The sequence below is a fragment of the Cetorhinus maximus genome, chromosome 9 (assembly GCF_964194155.1).
Source record: "Cetorhinus maximus chromosome 9, sCetMax3.hap1.1, whole genome shotgun sequence".
Classification (NCBI taxonomy): domain Eukaryota; kingdom Metazoa; phylum Chordata; class Chondrichthyes; order Lamniformes; family Cetorhinidae; genus Cetorhinus; species Cetorhinus maximus.
The window spans coordinates 111,156,482-111,180,258 of record NC_135887.1 but is presented as its reverse complement, the minus strand read 5'-3'; the positions used below and the strand labels follow the sequence as shown (position 1 = coordinate 111,180,258).

Here is a 23,777-nt window from a genome sequence, read left to right as displayed (position 1 = left end):
TAACTAAGGAAATGGCAGTCCGTGGTGGCACCAGCTTTAACAGCGGCCATTTTACTTTGTGAATGGGATGACTGGGCTGGAATCCTGTGCTGCTACCGACAGTGGAAAATGAAGTGGGCACTTAATTGTGTGGGGGGCAACATGTCAGCTTCCTGATGGCGGGATGAAAGTAGGGAATTAAGATGGCAGCAGGCTGAAGGCAGATTAACCATCCTGACGGCAAGTGGTGGGGAAAGGCTATTTTTAAATGATTAGCATGTCATGCATACTTATTAAAACACTATTTCGCCAGATTAACTGATACCTTTGCAATTAACTCTGCAGCAAGCGAGAAACATGTGCCTTCAGATGCACAACTGGTTAAAGGTGGCGTGCAGCAGGCGAGGTAGTCTTCCTGGTGGATTTAGACTGAGCAGGAGCTGCTTTTCTTTCATGGGGAGCTTTATTGGACCAAGGGAGAGAAGGAATTGATACATTGTGACTGAGGGAGGGAGGGTGGGTTGTGGCAGACCTACGAGGGCTCGTGGGGGAGGCAGAGGAAGTATGTTGAACCTCACAGGGAAGGTCAATATCTATCAGACAGTGGGGTAAAGCATGATTCTGCGGAGATCCAGAGTTATACAGGTAAGGTCAATGGTGAGATCCTGAGAGTCGTGGGTAACAGAGGACAGATCAAAGGTGATGGAGGGTGGTTCAATGATGACTGATGGCAGGTCAAGGATAACAGGTGGCAAGTCTAGGGTGAATGAATAGGGTGAGGGAGATGATGGCATAGTGGTAATGTCACTGGACTAGTAAACCAGAGGCCCAGGCTAATGCTCTGGGGACATGAGTTCAAATCCCATCATGGCAGCTGGAAATCTGGAATTGAAAGCTTGTCTCAGTAATGGTGAACATGAAACTATCATTGATTGTTGTAAAAACCCATCTGGTTCACTAATGACCTTTAGAGAAGGAAATTTGCCATCCTTTCCTGGTCTGGCCTCCTTGTGACTCCAGACCCACTGGTTGACTCTTATCTGCCCTCTGAAATGGCCCAGCAAGCCACTCCGTTCAAGGGAATGGCAACAAATGCTGACACTCACATCCCATGAAATAATAAGCTGAGAAGGTTAAGAGGAGATTTGATTGAGGTGTTTAAAATAATGAATGGTTTTGTTAGAGTAAATAAAGAGAAACTGTTTTCAGTGGCTGAAGGGTTGATTACCAGAGGACACAGATTTAAGGTGATTGGCAAAAGAACCAGAGGCGACATGAGTTTTTTTTTATACAAAATGAGTGTGGTTGTGATCTGGAATGCAGATTCAACAGTAATTTTTGAAAAGGGAATTGGATAAATAGTTGAAGGAGAAAAGAAATTGTAGGGCTTTGGGGAAAGAACGGGGGCAATGAGACTAATTAGATTGCTCTTTGAAAGAAGCAGTGCAGACTCGATGGACTGAATAGCCTCCTTTTGTGAAATACGATTCCATGATCCTATAATGTAGGAGCAGGAGGAGGCCTTTCAGACCCTTAAGCCTGTTCCACCATTCAACTAGATCATGACTGCTCTGCATCTTAAGTCCATTTATGTGCCTTTGCTCCATATCCCTTGATGCCCTAACTCAACAAAAATCCATCAACCTCAATTTTTGATATTTTCAATTGAGCACCAGCCTCAAGAGCTTTTTAAAGAGTAAAAGATGGTAAGTAATAGGAGCTGGAGGAGGTCATTCGGTCCCTCAAGCCTGCTTTACCATTCAATAAGATCATGCATGATCTTTGTTGTGTTTTATGACTCAGAGATATGCAGAGATGACACCAGTTTCTCTGTGCGAACTGGAGTTAAATTCAATGCTTTAAAATGTCTGCACCACAAGCTTCCAGCTTCATGCTTCAGCTTCATTTCTGTTCCCTGTAACAATACCCAGGCTTAACTAACAGCACAACATAACAGAGAACAGTCAACACACACATGTCATCAAACACTGAACAATTGAATGACCTTTTCCCTCTTGTAAAACTAAAATACCTTTTTTTAGATTAAACCATCCTAAACAACAAACCTATGCATATAAAGTCATTTCTTACAGTTCAAGGTGTCCGCTTTCTCTAAATACGGTAATAGTCTTTGAGATATAAAGGTAACTGATGATGTTGCTGAGGTCTATGAACTTGAGGTTGTGGTTCCGCTTAATCAGCTCGTTGAGGTGGATGAGCAATATAGCCGTCGTTCATCGGAAAAGGAAACATGTCCTCATAATCACTGTCCTTGGACTACCATAGTCTGCTCGTTGTCAAGCATCTCAGGTTCCATTTTGTGTTGTTATCAAACAGCTAAGCTTTGTTATCAAGTAACTGCTTGATCTGCTTTGGCCCTGATAGAGATGATGTGAGGTTGTGGTCACCATTTGATGCAAACCCAATCTCCAAATCATGGTTCCCTTGCGCGTGTTTGCTTGTTGGGGGAGAATTTTCTCCACGTCGGGCGGGTTGGTTGGGAGCGGGCGCGGGTGGGTGCGGAGCTGATCACTGCCCGCGATTGGCTGCACGCTGCCATTTTACGTGGGTGGGCCAATTAAGGCCTGCCCAGCGTGATGCACTCCTGGTAGTGCTCAGTGCTACCTGTGCGGGCTGGGGGAGGAGGGAGAGTCAGAGCCTGTGCTCTTTCACGCACAACCTTAAGGTTGGACAGGCAGCTTTCTCAATAGGGCTAATTAGTTTATTAATGGCCTTAATAGGCCTTTGACAGGTCGGCGGGCTCCAACGCCACCCCCCCGAACGAAAGATCGGAATAACACACAGTGACATCGGGACGCACACCCGACACTGCGCATCATTCTATGCTCCTGCACGCCGAACAGAAGATTCTGCCCTTGAAGTACGCTTTTGCTTTAACTTGTCACTTTGCAATTTCCTCTGCTTTCACTCTGACATTCTCACTGAATGGCGGTGATGGCTTAGGAATGGTCAGTGGCATGCTGAAGTTACAAACCATCGTACGTTTGGTTGATGTCTTTCTGTTCAGGGAGTGTGGGCTGGATCAACATGTGTGAAGTAGGATATGAATAGATTGTTGAAACGTTTTGTCCTCCAACATACTAGCTCTCAGACTGTCCTTGATCACCCTGTTGTATCAGTTGACACCACAATTTGATTGCAGGCTATATCCTGATGTCAGATGGAGGTGAATTCCTTAGATTACTAGGATCTCAGTGAACTCACTGGAAACAAACTGCGTTCCATTGTCTGCAGTGATAGTCCCTGACAAATCCCATTCTGTAAACAGCTAGTCTAGAATATCAATGACTGCAGTGATAGTTATAGAATTTGTTGTAGCGATTTCTGCCTATTTGCTAGGTAGACCATGAACAACAAGCAAAATTGTTGATTGCTAGAACCCAGAAGACATTATTATTGCGATAAAACAAGTGTTTACAAGCTTCACCTTTGCTATTTGTTTACTTTCTGAGCAGCAGCAACACCAGCCATAATCATAGGCAGCAAAATTAGCACATGGGAGCTTAAAATGTTAAAGAAAAAAGAATTCGCATTTATCTAACACTTATCACATCCTTGTATGTCAGCCGTGGCTCAATGGTTAGTACTCTCACCTCTGGGTCAGAAGCTCACGGGTTCACATTCAACTCAAACACTTGAGCACGCAATCTAGGCTGTTCATTTCAATACTGAGGGAGTGCTGCACTGTCGGAGGGTCAGTACTGAGGGAGTGCTGCACTGTCGGAGGGTCAGTACTGAGGGAGTTCTGCACTGGCGGAGGGTCAGTACTGAGGGAGTGCTGCACTGTCGGAGGGTCAGTACTGAGGGAGTGCTGCACTGTCGGAGGGTCAGTACTGAGAGAGTGCTGCACTGTCGGAGGGTCAGTACTGAGGGAGTGCTGCACTGTCGGAGGGTCAGTACTGAGAGAGTGCTGCACTGTCGGAGGATCAATACTGAGGGATTGCTGCACTGTCGGAGGGTCAGTACTGAGGGAGTGCTGCACTGTCGGAGGGTCAGTACTGAGGGAGTGCTGCACTGTCGGAGGGTCAGTACTGAGGGAGTGCTGCACTGTCGGAGGGTCAGTACTGAGGGAGTGCTGCACTGTCGGAGGGTCAGTACTGAGAGAGTGCTGCACTGTCGGAGGGTCAATACTGAGGGAGTGCTGCACTGTCGGAGGGTCAGTACTGAGAGAGTGCTGCACTGTCGGTGGGTCAGTACTGAGAGAGTGCTGCACTGTCGGAGGGTCAGTACTGAGGGATTGCTGCACTGTCGGAGGGTCAGTACTGAGGGAGTGCTGCACTGTCGGAGGGTCAGTACTGAGGGAGTGCTGCACTGTCAGAGGGTCAGTACAGAGGGAGTGCTGCACTGTCAGAGGGTCAGTACAGAGGGAGTGCTGCACTGTCGGAGGGTCAGTACTGAGGGAGTGCTGCACTGTCGGAGGGTCAGTACTGAGAGAGTGCTGCACTGTTGGAGGGTCAGTACTGAGGGAGTGCTGCACTGTCGGAGGGTCAGTACTGAGAGAGTGCTGCACTGTCGGAGGATCAGTACTGAGGGATTGCTGCACTGTCGGAGGGTCAGTACTGAGGGAGTGCTGCACTGTCGGAGGGTCAGTACTGAGGGAGTGCTGCACTGTCGGAGGGTCAGTACTGAGGGAGTGCTGCACTGTCGGAGGGTCAGTACTGAGGGAGTGCTGCACTGTCGGAGGGTCAGTACTGAGAGAGTGCTGCACTGTCGGAGGGTCAATACTGAGGGAGTGCTGCACTGTCGGAGGGTCAGTACTGAGAGAGTGCTGCACTGTCGGTGGGTCAGTACTGAGAGAGTGCTGCACTGTCGGAGGGTCAGTACTGAGGGATTGCTGCACTGTCGGAGGGTCAGTACTGAGGGAGTGCTGCACTGTCGGAGGGTCAGTACTGAGGGAGTGCTGCACTGTCAGAGGGTCAGTACTGAGGGAGTGCTGCACTGTCAGAGGGTCAGTACAGAGGGAGTGCTGCACTGTCGGAGGGTCAGTACTGAGGGAGTGCCGCACTGTCGGAGGGTCAGTACTGAGGGAGTGCTGCACTGTCGGAGGGTCAGTACTGAGGGAGTGCTGCACTGTCGGAGGGTCAGTACTGAGGGAATGCTGCACTGTCGGAGGGTTAGTACTGAGGGATTGCTGCACTGTCGGGGGGTCAGTACTGAGGGAGTGCTGCACTGTCGGAGGGTCAGTACTGAGGGATTGCTGCACTGTTGGACGGTCAGTACTGAGGGAGTGCTGCACTGTCGGAGGGTCAGTACTGAGGGAGTGCTGCACTGTTGGAGGGTCAGGACTGAGGGAGCGCTGCACTGCCAGAGGATCAGCACTGAGGGAGTGATGCACTGTTGGTGGATCAGTACTGAGGGAACACTGCACTGTTGGGGGTGGTGCTACATAATCTCCCTGAGGCAGAGAGTTGCCTCAGGGTGATGAAGATATATGAAAAAAATCAAAAAATAAGGAAACATGTCCCCTCATGAGACTCTGTCATATGAGCAGGGATATGTTATTAATGAAAAATTAAAGTTTTTATTTTATTTTTATTTGCGTTTGGAAACCTCATCCCGCCCGTGGATGAGGTTTCTAAAAAATTGCAGAGGCCTCTTGGCGTTTTCGCCTGGCCACCAACCGTAAGGTTGGACGGGCAGCGAAAAATTTATTTTAATTAACTTTTTAATGGCCTTAATAGGCCTTTTAATTGTCGGCAGGCGCGCTGCCAACTCCAGCATGTGCCCGCTGACCGGAATATTGCGCGCGGGCGCGATGATGTCGGATCACTCACCCGACATCATCACATGTCACTTTATGCTCGGTCGGGTCGGATGCCCGCCCGCCCACTCAGCGCAAAATTTTAACCCTGGTCTCTTTTGAAATTTCTGTATTTGTCAATTTACTAGTTTTGCACATTGAAATGACAGTTTCACACCCTACTGTGAAACGACACTGCCTCAGGTATATTCTGCAGTATTTCTGTAGTTGTGTGGTTTCTTCTCATTTCATGTGTAGGGTTCTCCCTCTATCACTCTGTTTTTCTCTGCATCTCTCCCTATCTCTATTGCAATCTGTCTCTCCTTCTCGGTCTCTCTCTCTCTGCCACTCTCTCTCTCTCTCTCTCTCTACCTCTGTCTCCGAGGAGGACATAAACAACGAGGGAATAAACAGTTATTGAACAGGATTGTAAAAAGTAAGTGTGAGGAACTGCTTTTAAAAATGAATTAAACTGTCTGTACAGCAATGTACTGTGTCCAAAATGAAACAAGGGAGCTGGAGGCAATGATATGTTGCATGGAACAAGACATAGTTGTGAATACTGAGACACGAATACAGAAAAATCAGGCCTGGGCATTAAACATTGCAGGGTATAACATGTTTATAAAAGATAGAGAAGGCAAAAGGAGAAATGGAGAAGGTGTATTTATCAAGGATAACATAATAGCAGGAGAGAAAAGGGATGCAGCTATCAGCATGACAAAATTAGAATGAATATGGATAGAGATAAAATATAATAAAGGGTCAATCACGTTAATAGGTGTAGTCTACAGAATACCTAATAGTGGATGGAAGATAGAGGAAGGAATATGCAAACAAATTAGGGAATTGAGTGCAAAACATGGAATAATGATCACTGGAATATCTAGGTAATAGTGATCATAATATACTATGCTTTAAGATGATGGATGGAGAAGACATAAGTATGATGAAAACCAGGTTAATAGATTGGAGAAAAGCTGATTTTGAAGGGCTTAAAATATTTTACTGTAACAATAATTGAATTTAAAAACTGGATTCTCTACTCAAAATAAAATTGTATTTTCTTTCTTTTCCTAAAGCTTTTTAATGTAGCAATTGATCATTTTCGCCACACTGTGAATTGTATGTTTGGTTCCTTAATAAACATCTAGGTGCTTTAGAATTTATATTGTCTCAGATCATCTTCAGTATCACTAATTTGTGAACCCGACTCTGTACCCTCTTTGGTGGGAGAGTACATTACTGAGGAGTTATACTTAGACTCTAATAATATCTTGGATATTATAATCTGTCTGAAACATCTTTAAAAGACTCCACAGAGGATGGCAATTCTCTCAGCTCCTTTCCTTTTGGGAGAGATAAATCATCCCTTCAGACCCATTTTGTGTCTTCAGGATCTATCTTTCTCAATCTAAGGTTGAGGGAAATCATCTGAGAGGTACTCCTCATGTGGAATTGCCCCAAAAAGGGGCTAGGATTATAAGCCACCACATGTTAGTACCTTTAGTACGTGTTTGGCTGTCAATGCCTTAACAGTTAACTGTGGTTATCTGAGGTACAGGATCAATGCAAACTGCTTTTCACGGAAGAGATTTATCCATTGCTTTCATTCCAATACACAGAAACATTCTCAGTGATGTGTCAGGCAGGTGCCCATCAGCTCTCTTTGTCTCCCGGATAATCAATGAGCTTTCCTGAGACGAACAGCATCGAGTTGAACTTGATCAATTTGAGCACTCATTTTGTGTTATTTATAGTCGGTTAATGGATCACACTGTATGCCAGGCCAAAGCTATCTTGCTGATTAACTCTGCTTCCTTTCATCCCATCACTCAGTCATTCCACACCATTGAAGCCACTGATAGTAGGATTCGTCAGAATGTGGTGCGGAATTGCTCATCTTATTTTGCACTTTCATTCCCCCTTTCCTATTTACTCTCTTCCCCTTCCTTGCTTTTTCCCTTCCCTTCCTGCTTACAGCCTTTTCTTTTCACTTTGCATCAAGGCGTGATCCTGATTACAAGATATAGACCTAATGTAGTTATTATTTAGGGCTTTAAGGATTCAGGTTATGACATGCCCATCCAGGTCCTAAGCTCTGGAATTCCCTCTCTAAATCTCTCGACTTCTGTACCTCCCTTTGTCTTTAACATGCTCCTTCAAACCTACCTCTTTGGCCAAGCTTTTGGTCACCTTCCCTCTTGGTGTCAAGTGTTGTTTGATAATTGCTCCTTGGAGTAGTTTATGTTAAAGGTGCTATATAAATGCAAGTTGTTACCTGTGGGGATTCTGATCGATAGAAATTGTATGAGGGGTACTGGCACTAGACCTCTGGCAGTGCTGATGGAAGAAAGTGCCTGATGAGGTTACAAAATTGAAGCAGCCCTGCTGCTTTCATGGAGAATGTTTTGTTGTTACCATTCATTGAAGCCACTGAGAAGAGTTGGCTAATGATGTATTGAGCTCTTGTCTCACTATCCTTGCCCTCACATGCAATAAACAGGTCTATGGTCTTATATAGAGGGACAACGTGGTGAGAAGGGTTCTGAAGATTAGATTGTTTTGCCACTTTTTTAGGGGAGATACAAGAAGAAATAAAATGGGGGCCTATGCAAACCTCGAGGCTTCATTTCTGCACCAACCGTGTGTTGTGATTTGCTTGTTGACTACAAACAGGAAAAGTGAGAAACAGAGGGGCTGAAACCACTCCTGGGAGTTAGAAATTAGGCGAGGCATAAAGCAGACTGCTGATTTACTAATGCCTGGGGCTGAATCGTCCCAGATTTGCACTAAATGCGGTAGGGGGCAGGAGAAAGGATGTTTTACCCGCCAGCCGCAATGGCGGCTTCTTATGCTGTATCATCCTGCCTCATTAATAATGCATTCCCGGGAAACACACCGGGTCGCTGGCAGGACGGCTTCTGATTCGCCCACCCCACCGTCACCTCAGACCTTCAGTAAACCAGGCGTCATATTTAAAGGCCGTCCCTGCACAGAGCTAGCACTCTTCGAGGGATAGGAAGCTGCTGGGAACTGATGGCTGCCAAAGGGATGAAACATGTTGCTCTGAAATTTAGCAATGCCACCCTCGAGCACCTACTGGGCGCAGTGGAGGCCTGCCACAAAGTTCTCTATCACCGTGCTGGGTGAAGACCAGCAAGCAAGATTACCAATCCAGCATGGGAGGCGGTGACAGCGTTGGTAAGTGCCTACGTCCTGGAAAAGAGAACAGCCACCCAGTGCAGGAAGAGGATGAATGCTCTCATCCATTCCACCAGGGTAAGTCACTCTTCTCATCACTCTCAACTCACACACTCACAAATCGATCACACATCCACAGGGATCTCACATCCCAAGTGACAACACCATGAACTTTCACACACACCCTCGCATCTCCATCAGGCTCATATCTTCTGGAACTCGTGTCCTCATCCTGTCCATAGCTCCACTCACCACACAAACATTCCTCGCAGTGCCATGCATCCCGCTCACACTCTCTCCATCTGTTTTCATGCAGGAGAAGCTGGCTCACAACAGCAGGGAGATGTCCCAGACCAGGGGTGGAGTGGCCCACATTCGACCCCTCACTCACTATGAGGAGCATGCTATCATGCTGACTGGTGAGGATGTGGACCGTGCCTGCGGTGATGGTGGGGTTGGTGGTGACCACCCACGTGAGGATCCTGCACCACATTATCCCTCTCAATGCAACTGTGAGCGCTCTCTCGCCTGCTTTTGACTCTACTGTCATGCACTAATAATCTCTACTTTGGTTCACAGGGAGCTCTGCCAAGCAACTGACACCCTCAGCCAGCCAGTCCCTCAACTCTATCCAGGTCCTCATCTCCAGCCAAGAGGACACCTCCTTCATTGAAAAGCTGGAAATAAGCAGCCTGGAAGACCCATCACAGCACTTACCCACACCCTCCACCAGCACAGAGACACACACCTCAGTGGGATCTAGATCTAGAGCAGGTTCATGTTCACAATCTGGTGGTCATCGCTGGATATGGGTCCGCAAGGGAAGGAGGCAGGTTCAGGCGAGCTCCCTGGCACATGGGGGACTGCTGGGAAAGAGGCATCTGTGAGGTGCGAGTCAGATAATGAGCCAGCCTCTGGATTCGGCCTTCCAACTCATCCTGGAGAGTCAGCAGAATATCACACAGAGCTGTTGGAGGCCCTCAACAGAGTGGCATGCGAGTCGGAGGAGTGCGTCCGCCTGCTCTCTGATGAAGTGGTGCCCACATGTGTGCACATGGAGGTCTCTATGGGGAGGATGGCGGACACCATGGAGACCCTGGTCCAGCAGAACGTGGAGGTATGTGCAGACCTGCATGCCATTGCAGTAGCCATGGGTGAGTTCCTGCAGTGGCAATGCAAGGAGGAAACAGGGCATCTTGACATCCCTCCAGGCGCTCCTTCCCTCAAGGAGTCAGGCCGGGGCCTCGGGCACCTGCAGGGAGGTGGAGGGGCAGCTGGACACCCCCGGGTCATCCACTCAGGAATCTCAGAGGTTGTCCTCTCCCCCTGAGTCCCATTTTTCCTGTGACCCCCTCAACCTCACCATCTGTCACCGCAGAGGGAGCAGCCGGCCCACAGTAGAACAGCCAAAGCAAGCTGGAGCCCTCAAGACCTCGGCTCTCCAGAGGACCCACGTCAAAGTCATCAGAGGCAACATGGCCAACCATCGCACAGGCTGTCTCCACCCCTGTTGCGGATGTCAGGGCAGCGCTTAGAAGAGGTGATAGGCCTAGAAAGGTTAAGAATTTCTGATCACAAGTGGTTGCACGGGTGAACACATTTTTTCACTTTATAATCCAAAAATATATTCACTTTCACTGAATAATGTGTAATGTTGTCTTTCAGCTTCATTGGTAGGCTTCGCAAGTGCTCCCCCTGCATCTGCCCGCACCCCCCGCCACTAGCAGTTCAGCTGCCTGCAGCTGGACCATGAGTGATTCTGAAGGGAGAAGTGTGTATGTGGCAGAGCCTTTAGGAGCCTCGCGCTAGCACTCTCCCACACACACGGAGCCTTCCTCTTTCAAACTCATTCTCACTGTCCCGAGTATTTTCAATGCTGCCTGCTGGGGTTCTCTTTCAGTTGTCCACCTGAGCTGAGCTGCATTTCCATCCACCCACTGATCACACTCCCAAGCAGCACCTGTGCCCGACCAACACAAGGCTCCTCTAACTCGATTTGAGAAAAATGATAATCGTCATGTTTCTGCTCAGCTTCCCCATCCTCTCCCCTCTCCCAGTCACACATGATCTTTCCTCCATCACCGTCAACCCCCCTGGCATCACTTTCCACCTCCCCACTGTCACCTACCAATCTGAACCCTTGTCTTTCCAGGATGCCCAGGTGAACGTGCACGTTCCCTACCTTCCTGAGAATCCCACCCCCATCCACATTGACCTCCCAACCTCCCCCTTCCCAACCCCTGGGTCCATGTCTGCCTCCAAGTCCCCACCAACCATCCTCGCTGTCTCTTCCACCACTACCATTGCACTTTCACCTTCCCGCCTTTCCGGCTCACCCTGCCCTCTCTCAGACGCACCATTCCCTTTTACCACATACACCCTCAGTTCGCTCCCCAGGGAGGCACAGACCCCTCCCTTGCACATTCACCTGGGCATACCCCCCCCTCCACATTACTCCCTCCTCCACCCTTACTCCCTTCTTCACCCTTACTCCCTCCTCCTCAAGGACTCCTTCCTCCCCCTGGAATCCTTCCCCCTCCAAACTCCTTCCCCCCTCCAAATTCCTTCCCCCCCTCCGAAGTTCTTCTCCCCTCTGAACTCCTTTCCCCCTGATATCCTTCCCTTACACCTTCTTTCACACTTACACCGACCTCCCCAGTTACCGCATTTCTCTCCCCTGACACCCTCTGACCCCTGTAGTCCCTCCACCACCTCCCAACCTCCCAAATTCCCCCCTGCCCAGTACACCTTCCTCTACGAGTCAAACCTAGACCTTCCTTTCCCAACAACCACCCCCCCCCCCCCCCCCCCCCTCCCCCAGCTGGACCTTCCTCCCCTCCCTCCCACCCACCAATGATCATTCATGGTAGCCCGTGGCCAAGACCCTGATGCCCTGAAGCAGAGCCCAGACATCAACGGAGACCTTCCACCTTCCATGAGCTGCTTTGTGGCAGAACCATGTCCGTGAAAATCCACCCAGCATGCGATTCACGTGTTCCTCCAAGGTCTGGTAGTTGTAGGGCTCCAGCATCTCCTGCTCCTCGGATGTCCGCGATCTGAACAAAGCCCTAATGGTAAGTCCCAATTTCTGCACGTCACACTTGTCCAGATGTGTTCTGAGCCGGTGTGTTTTCCTACTGACACGGCCGGTAAATTTGACATGGGGGGATGATTCCGGTAGGCAGGCAAGATGATGAGATGCAAATACATTGAATTTAAGTTCCAGATGTTGGACGATGGGAAAGGCAGACTGCCATTGATGGAGGGAGCGGACGATTGCAAACTGGTTTCACGACCGCGTAAATCCGATTTTTGGCCTTCTCGCCATATTGTCTGCTCATGCCCATCATGACTCCTGACGCCAGCAGGGGTGGAAAATTCTGGTCCTGGTCTCCACTACCACACTTAAAACCAACTACACCCCCAGACAGTCATTGCATTGCAGAACAAAGCAATGGAGGCCTGTTATAGAATAAAGACTTCATCCTTGTTTTCTAATCCTTCCATGACCTCAACCACTCCCTATCTCTGTAACTTACTCCAGCCCTACAACTCTCTGAAATCTCTGCGCTCCCTCAATTCTGGCCTCTTCAGGATTCCGGATTTTAATTGCTTCACCATCGACAGCCGTGCCTTCAGCTGCCTGGGCCCTAAGCTCTGGGATTTCCCTCCCTCAACCTCTCTACCTCTCCCTCTCTTTCTTCCCGTTTATTATACTCTTTAAAAACTACCTCTTTGGTCAAGCTTTTGGTCACCTGTCTTAATATCTTCTTAAATAAAAACAGAAAATGCTGCAAATACTCAGCAGGTCAGGCAGAATCTGTGGAGAGGGAAACAGAGCTAACATTTCACAGGTCGATGAGCTTCATCAGAACGGAAAAATATTAGAGAATCAACAGGTTTTACCTGCCACCCCTGCCAACAATTTCTGTTTTTATTTCAGATTTCCAGCACCCACATTATTTTCCTTTCTTTAGCTGATGTGTAATCCAATGTGGCTCGGTGGCAATTTTTCTCTGATCCAACTTCTGAGAAGGCCTTTGGATGTTTTGCTATGCTCAAGGCGCTATAAAAATGCAAGTTGTGGTTCCAATTTGGCCTGGAAGGCTCCAGTGTGATGTTGCTAATGACTGATATTTCTTCAAATTGCAGACGAACTCAAAGAGAAGTTACGAGCTTATGTTGATGAAGTGAACGCACGTCAGCCAGGCTTTGTAAAGGTGATCAGACACCAGAAGCAAGAAGGCCTGATCCGATCACGAGTCAGTGGCTGGAGAGCAGCGACAGCTCCTGTTGTTGCCCTCTTTGATGCACATGTGGAGTTTAGTGTTCAATGGTAACTATAATTTACGCTGTTAATCTATGGAATTCTCACAGACCGACTCCATCCAGCCTAAGGTTGGCCACATTCCCATTTCTAACTGCGCAATGAGGATATAACATCTAAAGAGTAAATAATCCAGGCAGTGCAAACTCTCATTGAACAAAACTGCTTCCTGTTATCATAAAGTTATACAATGAGAGAATATTCTAGGACACAGTCAATCCAAACCATCGAGTCTGTCCTGATGTGGATCACAGTCTGTTCCCGCTCTCCCCTCATTCCTCATACCCTTTAATATTCACCCAACCTAATCCCACTCTTCCCTCATTCCTCATATCCTTTAATATTCACCCAACTTAATCCCACTCTCCCTTCATTCCTCAGACCCTTTAATATTCACCCAGCCTAATCCCACTCTCCCCTCATCCCTCAGATCCTTTAATATTCACCCAGCCTAATCCCACTCCCCCCTCATTCCTCACAACCTTTAATATTCACCCAACCTAATCCCACTCTTCCCTCATTCCTCATACCCTTTAATATTCACCCAGCCTAATCCCACTCTCCCCTCACTCGTCATACCCTTTAATATTCACCCAGCCTAATCCCACTCTCCCCTCATTCCTCATACCCTTTAATATTCACCCAGCCTAATCCCACTCTCCCCTCACTCCTCATACCCTTTAATATTCACCCAGCCTAATCCCACTCTCCCCTCATTCCTCAGATCCTTTAATATTCACCCAACCTAACCCCACTCTTCCCTCATTCCTCATACCCTTTAATATTCACCCAACCTAACCCCACTCTTCCCTCATTCCTCATACCCTTTAATATTCTCCCAACTTAATCCCACTCTCCCCTCATTCCTCATAGCCTTTAATATTCACCCAACCTAATCCCACTCTCCCCTCATACCCTTTAATATTCACCCAACCTAATCCCACTCTCCCCTCATTCCTCACAACCTTTACCCAGCCAAATTCCACTCTCTTCCTCACTCCCCCTACCCTTTAATAGACCACGAGGTCTAATCACACTCACCTCCTCACTCCCTGAACCTATTAATATCCCACCCAGTTTAATTCCACTTTCCTGCTCCCCACACCCTTTCATATCATACCGAGTCTAATCCCACACTCCTGTTCATCCCCCATATCCTTTCATATTATTAATTTTCGTGCAATTTATTGCCCTTGAGAGGATTTATAGGCTCAACTTCAACAGCATTTCAAAATGAACGATACCACATTCCAAAAACCCTCTCTGTAATAGTTTTCTATAGTCTCCTTTAATTATTTTTATGATGACTTGAAATGTGTGGCCTCTCATTGCCAATGGAACCCTTTTGAATTCATGATCCTGTTCAGTTCTCATGCATAAAGCTTCTTCTCTTCATAACTTTAACACTGTCATTGATGGTGTTAGCCCAGAGAATCTGCAGTGCAGTTTCCCAGTTTCACATCTTTCCTATTATGCGCTGTCCACCATTTTCCAACTGCAGCCAAGCAAAGGCTTTGTATAAACTGTTTTTAATGTGTGCATTCTCAGAATGTGGGAGTTGCTGGGCAGGTTTATTTCTTGAACTACTGCAATTCTCCAGCTCTCTCTCTCCCCTCTAAATTGTGGCTTAAAACCTCCCTGTTACACCAAGCTTTTGGTGACCTCCTTATACTGAAAAACTTTGGCCTACCTTTTCGTCCGTGCATCAGGTGTGCAGAATTCCCGCCTCCGTGAACCCAACTTCTAAAAATGCCTGACCGAACGACAGATTTTTGTTCCGGGGATGGTGGGGTTTCCTGGGAGTCAGGCCAGGCGACCCTGCAATGAGTGCAGAAGATGCTGGGTGGAAGGCCTGCCTCAGTGCACTGGCACTATATCGAAATTTACTAAAAAAACAAAAAAACATAAACCAGCACTTCAGCCCTCACATCCACTCATGCTCCCATACACTCCCCATGCCCCATCCATGCCACAGCATGGTCCGCACCCACCCCATGGCCTCTCATATCCTCCATGTCAACCTATGACCATCTGTCCACTCCCATGGCCCTCCATTGTCTCCATGCCAACATAGGCCCCTCCCCCATGGCCCTTTATAGCTCATGCCAACTCATGCCAACCCATGCCCCCCCACCCACCACCCTTTGCCCTTACACCTATCATGCCAACTCACCCATTATCCACCATGTGCAGACTGTGGAACCCATACTGAAGTTAAATTAAGTTTCAAAATGCCTATTGCAGGCTTCATATTTTTAAAAAGCATGTTCATTCATAAAAACCTATTTACTACATATACATTGCTTAAACTACATTATTCTTTATAACAAGAAACATTTCATTCAATTTCATGATCCCTTATACCAACAAGCATTAGAATTTATACTACCACTTCAAAGAATCCATAACCATTTGGAACTGTCAATCAAACTGTGAAATGGCAGGCACCCTACTGTGACAGTTGTGAAATCAGTCATGCAGCACTAATCCCACAATGGTAGACCTTAGGCTTACGTCAACAGATGGAGTGAAATAGTAAGCAATATTTTTTTAACACTGTAGGCAATTTTTTCAAAGACTTGAAGGGCAGGATTTTTAAATGCCTAGACAACTTGACAGCTCCCTCAGACAGTTCCTTGGCAATTTTGACCGTTGTTTCTGACAGTTCCAATGAGCTTCACAGTTCTAAAGAGTTTATGCACTTTTTATGCATATTCATGCTCACTTTTAGAATTCCCAAAGGGCACCTGACCTCTCCCAAAGGTTTCCCGGGACCAGATCCAAAGGGCCACCTTACCTTTTCAAAAAGGTAATCTGCACACATCAAGTTTCAGACACTTCTTACACCAGAATCAAATAAGTGGAGGCAGCTGCTCATTCCTATGGGTAGCTGCCTCAGCGAAACACACATGCATAATTCCCGAGGCAGACCAATTCCCAGCCCCACAAAAATGGTAGGTGCTGTGTTTGGGGGTTGGACTCCTGGATTCAGGCCTCTTACATAATTTTCACCATGACAGAGAGGCTCTCCATCATGGTGAAAATCTAGGCCTTTGTCTGATAATTGCTCCTGTGAAACACCTTGGGATGTTTCGCTATGTTGAATGTACTGGTGTAAATGCAAATTCTTTCTGTTGCTTTGTTATTCTGGTAAGGTGATTCATTTATTTGCTTTCTAAATGCACAATAGATATTATTGAAAACTTAACCTTGTTTTTTATTTATCTTTATTTTACAACAAAACTGCGGGGACAGAATTTTACGCTCCCCTGCTGGCGGTTATGCAGGGTGGGGGGCTCATAAAAATCCTTCCAACCACATCACCCTCCTGCCAACTCTGCCCTGTCCACAATTATATTGTGGGATGTGCATGACCCATCTGCCCTTGCCCCAATAGAGTGACCACTTAAGGGCCGTTTCCCACCCTGCCTCAATCTCGAGGCGGACGGGTGGGAGAGGTTGGGGAGCAGAGCAGAAGTCTGGAAAGTTACCCTGCTCAGGCCTCGGGTTGGGGGGAAGGGAGCCTCCATCAACAGCTTCATTTCCACATTGGGTGCCTCCCCCACAAAACTTGCCCCCTGTGGGTGCTCTCTCTTTCCCCGTGGACTCTCCATCAATACCCCCACCACCCAAAAACTCCTGCCCTTGATGAAAGAAGCTTGAATGGTTGGCTTTTTCCCTGAGATTCACAGGGCGGTTTTGAAGCAGGTTATTCAACCCCAGACTGGAGCAGGAATTACGCCTGCCTGAATTCTCTTCTGAACAATGGCAATGTCCTTTTAATAACCCCGAGTCCACACGGTTTTAAAAGGTTGTTGGAAGTTGACTTCTTTTCAATTGAAATACTATCTGAGGAAAGCCGTAAAAATTAAATAAAGCTCTGGGGCCTATCAGCTGTCTGGAAGTTCAGTCTGTTAATGCCATAGTGCCTGATGCAAAGAATACTGTCAGCTCATTTCAAAAGCTGCTCTTGAGAGGGCCTTAATTTTAATTTCTGGATTTTTCTCTGCTAAGAGACAAGTCATGATAAATATAGTGAAATTGACAAGTAATTTAGCGGAGTCAATTAAAAGATTACTCAATGATTATTAGTTGCAAGAGTTGTGCCTCATTGCAGATCTCTGAAATGCTGCAAAATATGCAATAGCATAGAAATTACTGTTAGAAAACAAATAGCTGTTAGGGTAGATAGAGAGAAACTATTCCCACTGGTTGGGGAGTCAAGGGCTAAGGGGCATAGTCTAAAAATTAGAGCCATACCTTTCAGTAATGAAGTTAGGAAACATTTTGACAGGCAAAGGATGTTAGAAGTTTGGAACTCTCTTGCATAAACTTCAGTTGATCATAGATCAATTGCTAATTTTAAATGAGTTTGATAGATTTTTGGTAGGTAAAAGTATTAACTGATATGGAGCAAAGATATGGAGTTAGGTTGCAGATCAGCCATCATCTCATTGAATGCATAAGGCTTGAGGGGCTAAATGACCTCCTCCTGTTCTTGTATTGCTATAACAATGAGGCTCAGGGCACTCACCATTATTTAGGTACAAATCACTTGTAGGAACTTGCAATGTGTGGCTTATATTACTGTGAGTCATTAGGCCAGTAAACATCATTGCACCTTCTACCTAGGCATGAGAAACGACAACGGCAATCTCAGCCCTGTCAACCCTGCAAACATCTGGGGGCTAGTGCCAAATTTGGGAGAGCTGTCTCAGAGACTAGTCAAGCAACAGCCTGACATAGTCATCATCACGGAATCATATCTTACAGATAATGTCCCAGACACCACCATCACCATCCCTGGGTATGTCCTGTTCCACCAGCAGGACAGACCCAACGGAGGTGGCGGCACAGTGGTTTCCTGGAGTCCTCACCATCGACTCTGGACCCCAGAAAGTCTCATGGCATCAGGTCAAACATGGGCAAGGAAACCTCCTGATGATTACCACGTACTGCCTTCCCTCAGCTGATGAATCAGTGCTCCTCCATGTTGAACACTCCTTGGAGTAAGAACTGAGGGTGGCGAGGTTGCAGAATGTACTCTGGTTGGGGACTTCAATGTTCATCGCCAAGAGTGGCTCAGTAGCTCTGCTACTGACTGAACTTGCCGAGTCCTAAAGGACATAGCTGCTAGACTGGGTCTGCGGCACATGGTGAGGGAACCAACAAGAGGGAAAAACATACTTGACTTCATCCTCACCAACCTGCCTGCCGCAGACGCATCTGTGCATAACAGTATCAGTAGGAATGACCACTGCACAGTCGTTGCGGAGACAAAGTCCTGCCTTCACATTGAGGATACCCTCCATCATGTTGTGTGGCGCTACCACCATGCTAAATGGGATAGATTTCGAACAGATCTAGTAACTAAAGACTGGGCATTCATGAGGCGCTGTTGGCTATCAGCAGCTGCAGAATTGTACTCAAACACAATCTGTAACCTCATGGTCCAGCATATCCCTCACTCCACCATTACAATCAAGCCAGGGGATCAACCCTGGTTCAATGCAAACTGCAGGAGGGCATACCAGAAGCAGCACCAGGCATACCTAAAAATGAGGTGTCAACCTGGTGAAGCTACAACACAGGACTACTTGCGTGCCAAACAGCATAAGCAGCAAGTGACAGACAGACAGCTAAGTGATCCAACAAGCAAAGGATCAGATCTAAGCTCTGCAGTCCTGTCACATCCAGTTGTGAATGGTGGTGGACAATTAAACAACTCACTGGAGGAGGCTCCACAAATATCCCCATCCTCAATGATGGAGGAGCCCAGCATATCAGTGCAAAAGATAAAACTGATGCATTTGCTACAATCTTCAGTCAGAAGTGCCGAGTGGATGATCCATCTTGGCCTCCTCCGGAGGTCCCCAACATCACAGATGCCAGTGTTCAGCCAATTTGATTCACTCTGTATGATATCAAGAAATGGCTGAAGGCACTGGATACTGCAAAGGCTATGGGCCCTGACAATATTCCGGCAATAGTAATGAAGACTTGTGCTCTAAAGCTTGCTGCGCCCGTAGCCAAGCTGTTCCAGTACAGCTACAACACTGGCATCTACCTGGCTATGTGGAAAATTGCTCTAGTATGTCCTGTACACAAAAAGCAGGATAAATCCAACCCAGCCATCAGTCTACTCTCGATCATCAGTAAAGTAATGGAAGAAGTCATCAACAGTGCTATCAAGCAGCACTTGCTTAGCAATAACCTGCTCACTGGCACTCAGTTTGGGTTCCACCAGGGTCACTCAGCTCCTGACTTCATTACAGCCTTGGTTCAAACATGGACAAAAGATCTGAACTCCCGAGGTGAGGTGAGAGTGATTGTCCTTGACATTAAGGCCACATTTGACAAGAGTATGGCATCAAGGAGCCCTAGCAAAACTTGAGTCAATAGAAATCAGGGGGAAAACTGTCCACTGGTTGGAGTCAGACCTAGCAGAAAGGAAGATGGTTGTGGTTATTGGAGGTCAGTCATCTCAGCTCCAGGACATCACTGCAGGAGTTCCTCAGGGTAGTGTCTTGGGCCCAACCGTCTTCAGCTGCTTCATCAATGACTTTCCTTCCATCATAAGATTAGAAGTGGGGATGTTCGCTGATGATTGCACAATGTTCAGCACCAATCGCGACACCTCAGATACTGAAGCAATCTATCTCCAAATGCAGCAAAACCTGAACAATATCCAGGCTTGGGCTGACAAGTGGCAAGTAACATTTGCACCACACAAGTGCCAGGCAATGATCATCTCCAACCAAGAGAGAATCATTACCATCGCTGAATCCCCCACTAACAACATCCTGGGGGTGACCATTGACCAGAAACTGAACTGGACTAGCCATATAAACACTGTGGCTATAAGAGCAGGTCAGAGGCTAGGAATCGTGCGACAAGTAACTCACCTCCTGACTCCCCAAAGCCTGTCCACCATCTACAAGGCACAAGTCAGGAGTGTGATGGAATACTCCCCACTTGCCTGGATGAGTGCAGCTCCCACAACACTCAAGAAGCTTGACACCATCCAGGACAAAGCAGCCCACTTGATTGGCACCACATCCACAAACATTCACTCCCTCCACCACCAACGCACAGTAGCAGCAGTGTGTACCATCTACAAGATGCACAAGATGTAGGAATTCACGAAGGCTCCTTTGACAGCACCTTCCAAACCCACGACCACTACCATCTTGAAGGACAAGGGGGCAGCAGATAGATGGGAACACCACCAGCTGGAAGTTCCACTCCAAGTCACTCACCATCCTGTCTTGGAAATATATCGCCGTTCCTTCACTGTCGCTGGGTCAAAATCCTGGAACTCCCTTCCTAACAGCACCGTGGGTGTACCAACACCACGTGGACTTCAGCGGTTCATGAAGGTAGCTCACCACCCGCTTCTCAAAGGCAGCTAGGGATGGACAATAAATGCTGGCCAAGCCAGCGAAGCCCACATCCCGTGAATGGATAAAAACAAGGTATACCCATAGGATTTTAACCCAGTGACAATGAAGCAAAGTCAATATAGTTCCCAGTCAGGATGGTGTGTGACTTGGAGGGGAACTTGCAGGTCATGTTTATTCCATGGATCTGCTGCCCTTGTCCTCCTAGGGTGGTAGAGGCCGTAGGTTTGCAAGGTGCAGTTGAAGGAGGCTTAGTGAGTTGCTGCAGTACATCCTATATATGGTATACACTGCAGCCACTGTGCACCGGTGGGGGAGGGAGTCAATGTTGAAGGTGCTGGATGGGGCGCCAACGAAGAGAATTGATTGGCCTGGATTGTGTCAAGCTTCTTTAGTGTTGTTGGAGCTGCACTCATCCAGTAAAGTGGAGAGTATTCCATCAAACACTTGATTTTGCCTTGTATATGGTGGACAGGCTTTGGGGAGACCAGGAGGTGAATTACCTGTTACAGAATTTCCAGCCTCTGAACTGCTCTTGTAGCAACAATATTTATATGGTTAGTCCAGTTCTGTTTCTGGTCATTGGTAACCCCCAGGATGTTGATGGGAGTGGGGGATTCAGTGATGGTAATGTCAATGAATGACAAGGGCAGATGGTTAGATTCTCTCTTGTTGGAGATGGTCATTGCCTGGCACTTCTGTGGCACGAATGTTACTTGCTACTTATCAGCCCAAGCCTGGAAATTATCCAGATATCCTCTCAGCGTCTACCCTATGCCCACTCAGATTTTATACATTTCTTGGCAGATATGTGCCTCAACCGCCCGCCTTGGCTCCATATCCCTTGATATCATTACCTTACAGTCAAGATGGTGGAGTTCTCAGCAACAATTTTACTTCTATTTTAAAACCCTTTTGCAAAGCAGGACCGAAAAACAGGCACAGACCTCCTCATCTGCTGCTGAAAGCCTCTATCATGCCTTTGTTACCGCCAGACTTGACTACTCCAGTGCCATGCTGGCTGGCGTCCCACATTCTACCCTCAGTAACTGCTGTCAAATCCTGTTCCTTTTTCTTGTGTTCTTAAGTGAAATAGAAGCTTAAAATAGCATCAGTTCAGAATCATTGTGTCTGTTACTGATGGAGACTGGAAACAAACATTGTTCAGATATCAGTGATGTGGCATCAGATTGCCCAAAAAGAAACAGACCATGAGCTGCTGAAAGTTATTGCTGCCAAGAAGCAGCCTGCAGAATTAACATGAGATGAGAAAATGGAAGAGGATTGCCCATAACAGTTAAACTATTGCACGATTACTGTACGTCGACAGGGCTTTCTATTCAGCATTTCATAATTCCTTTGATTTTAGGATATTTTCCAGTCAGATTCAAAGGACAACTTACCCTCTTCCCAGGCAGAGTGATGGCATTGTGTAATGAAACTAGTCTCAGGAACAAACTAATAAAAAGCCTCCAAATGCTGCGGATGTTGGAAAACTGAAATGAAAACAGGAAATGCTGGAAATACTCAGCAGGTCAGGCAGCATCTGTGGAGAGAGAAACAGAGTTAATGTTTCAGGTCGAGGACCTTTCATCAGCAGTTCCATTTTCATTACATTCCCTAGCCCTGCTTAAGATCTTAACCATGAGGCGTATTTACAAAGACTGATAGAGTTGTATCATACAGCACCTTTCATGACCTCAGGATGTCCTAAAGCATTTTACAGCCACTGAATTATGTTTTGAAGTGTAGTTACTGTTGACATGTAGGAAACAGCCAATTTGCACACAGCAAGATCCCAAAAACATCAATGTGGTAATAACAAGATCAACTATAAAATTGATGCTGATTGATTGAAGTGTAAATATTGACAAGGGCACTGGAAGAGCGTCCTACTTTACTTCAAAATAGTGTTTTGGGATCCTTCACATCAACTTGAGAGGGCGGATGGGGCCCTGGTGTAACTTCTTATCCAAAGCCCAGCACCTCTGAGTGCACCACTCCCTCAGCACTTTCCCTCTAACAGTGCAGTATTAACCCTCTGACAGTGTAGCACTCTGTTGGATTCAGTGCCCTGGTTTGTTGGGGCTAAAGGAAAGAGGTTCAGTTACTGCACTTATTTCACTGAACAACCATGTTGGTCCTTCTCTAAAATTCTTCACAAATACTTTCTCTCCTACATTAAATGTCCTGTCACGACTGTGACGGCCATGTCCAATTTTCTGACTTCCCTGACTTAGGATGCTATAGAATCTCAAGACAATTTCTTCTTTCCAGATTTGAATATCTGAACTGCTCTCTTGGCCAGTCCATTTAAAGAAGGGTGGTACGGTGAAGTTCTCACATGAGTAGTACCACTGAGGCTTATAAATTGGTGAAATTCAGCACTCGTGAATACTGTCCCATTGTCTGATACGAGCACTTCAGGTATTCCGTTGATTGTGAAACTTTGCCATAGCTTGTCAATTGTAGCAGCAAATGTCGGCAACCTCACTTCATATATGTCCATCCATGTTGAATGTGCATCGATGATAAGTAGAAACATTGTTGCCATAAAAGGGTCCCACATAGTCGATGTGTACTCGTACCCATGGTCTTCCTTGGCACTCTCAGGGTGTAACGGAGCTGTTGCAGGTAATTTTTGTACTTGTTGACACTGCATACAACTTCTCACTAAGTTTCCTCTTTCTCCATCCATTCCCGGCCACCACATATAGCTGCGAGCTATTGCCTTCATTTTGGAAATTCCGGGATGTGCACTGTGAAGTTCAAATAACAATGGCTTTCGTCCTTTTGGAGGAACAGCCACTCGTGCTCCCCACAATAAGATACCTTCCTGGCTGGTTATTTCATACCTTCTCTGGAAATACAGATTCATTTTATCAGATTCTTGTTTTTGTGACCAACAATGAAGAACTTGATCTCGCACTTTGGATAAGACTGGGTCTCGATTTGCCCAGCCTTTAATCTGTCTAGCACACATCGGTGATGAGTCCAGGAAGTTCAATAATATAATGAATTCTTGAGGAATTGGAACATTCTCATCTTTTACTTGCAAGGGCAAACGACTGAGCTCATCTGCGTTTGCAATTTGACTTCCGGGTCT

The 23,777-nt window shown here is 46.8% G+C and overlaps 1 protein-coding gene across 4 annotated transcripts in view; it reads left to right on the top strand.

Annotated features, from left to right (window-relative positions):
• The window catches only part of LOC144684931 (polypeptide N-acetylgalactosaminyltransferase 18-like), a 297,659-nt gene that overhangs the window by 165,622 nt on the left and 108,260 nt on the right, over positions 1 to 23,777 (top strand). For all 4 annotated transcript variants that reach the window (XM_078549348.1, XM_078549346.1, XM_078549349.1 and 1 more), the window contains one exon: positions 13,097 to 13,280. In XM_078549348.1, coding sequence (XP_078405474.1) covers positions 13,097 to 13,280 — 184 coding nt within the window. The remainder of the gene's footprint in view (positions 1 to 13,096; positions 13,281 to 23,777) is intronic.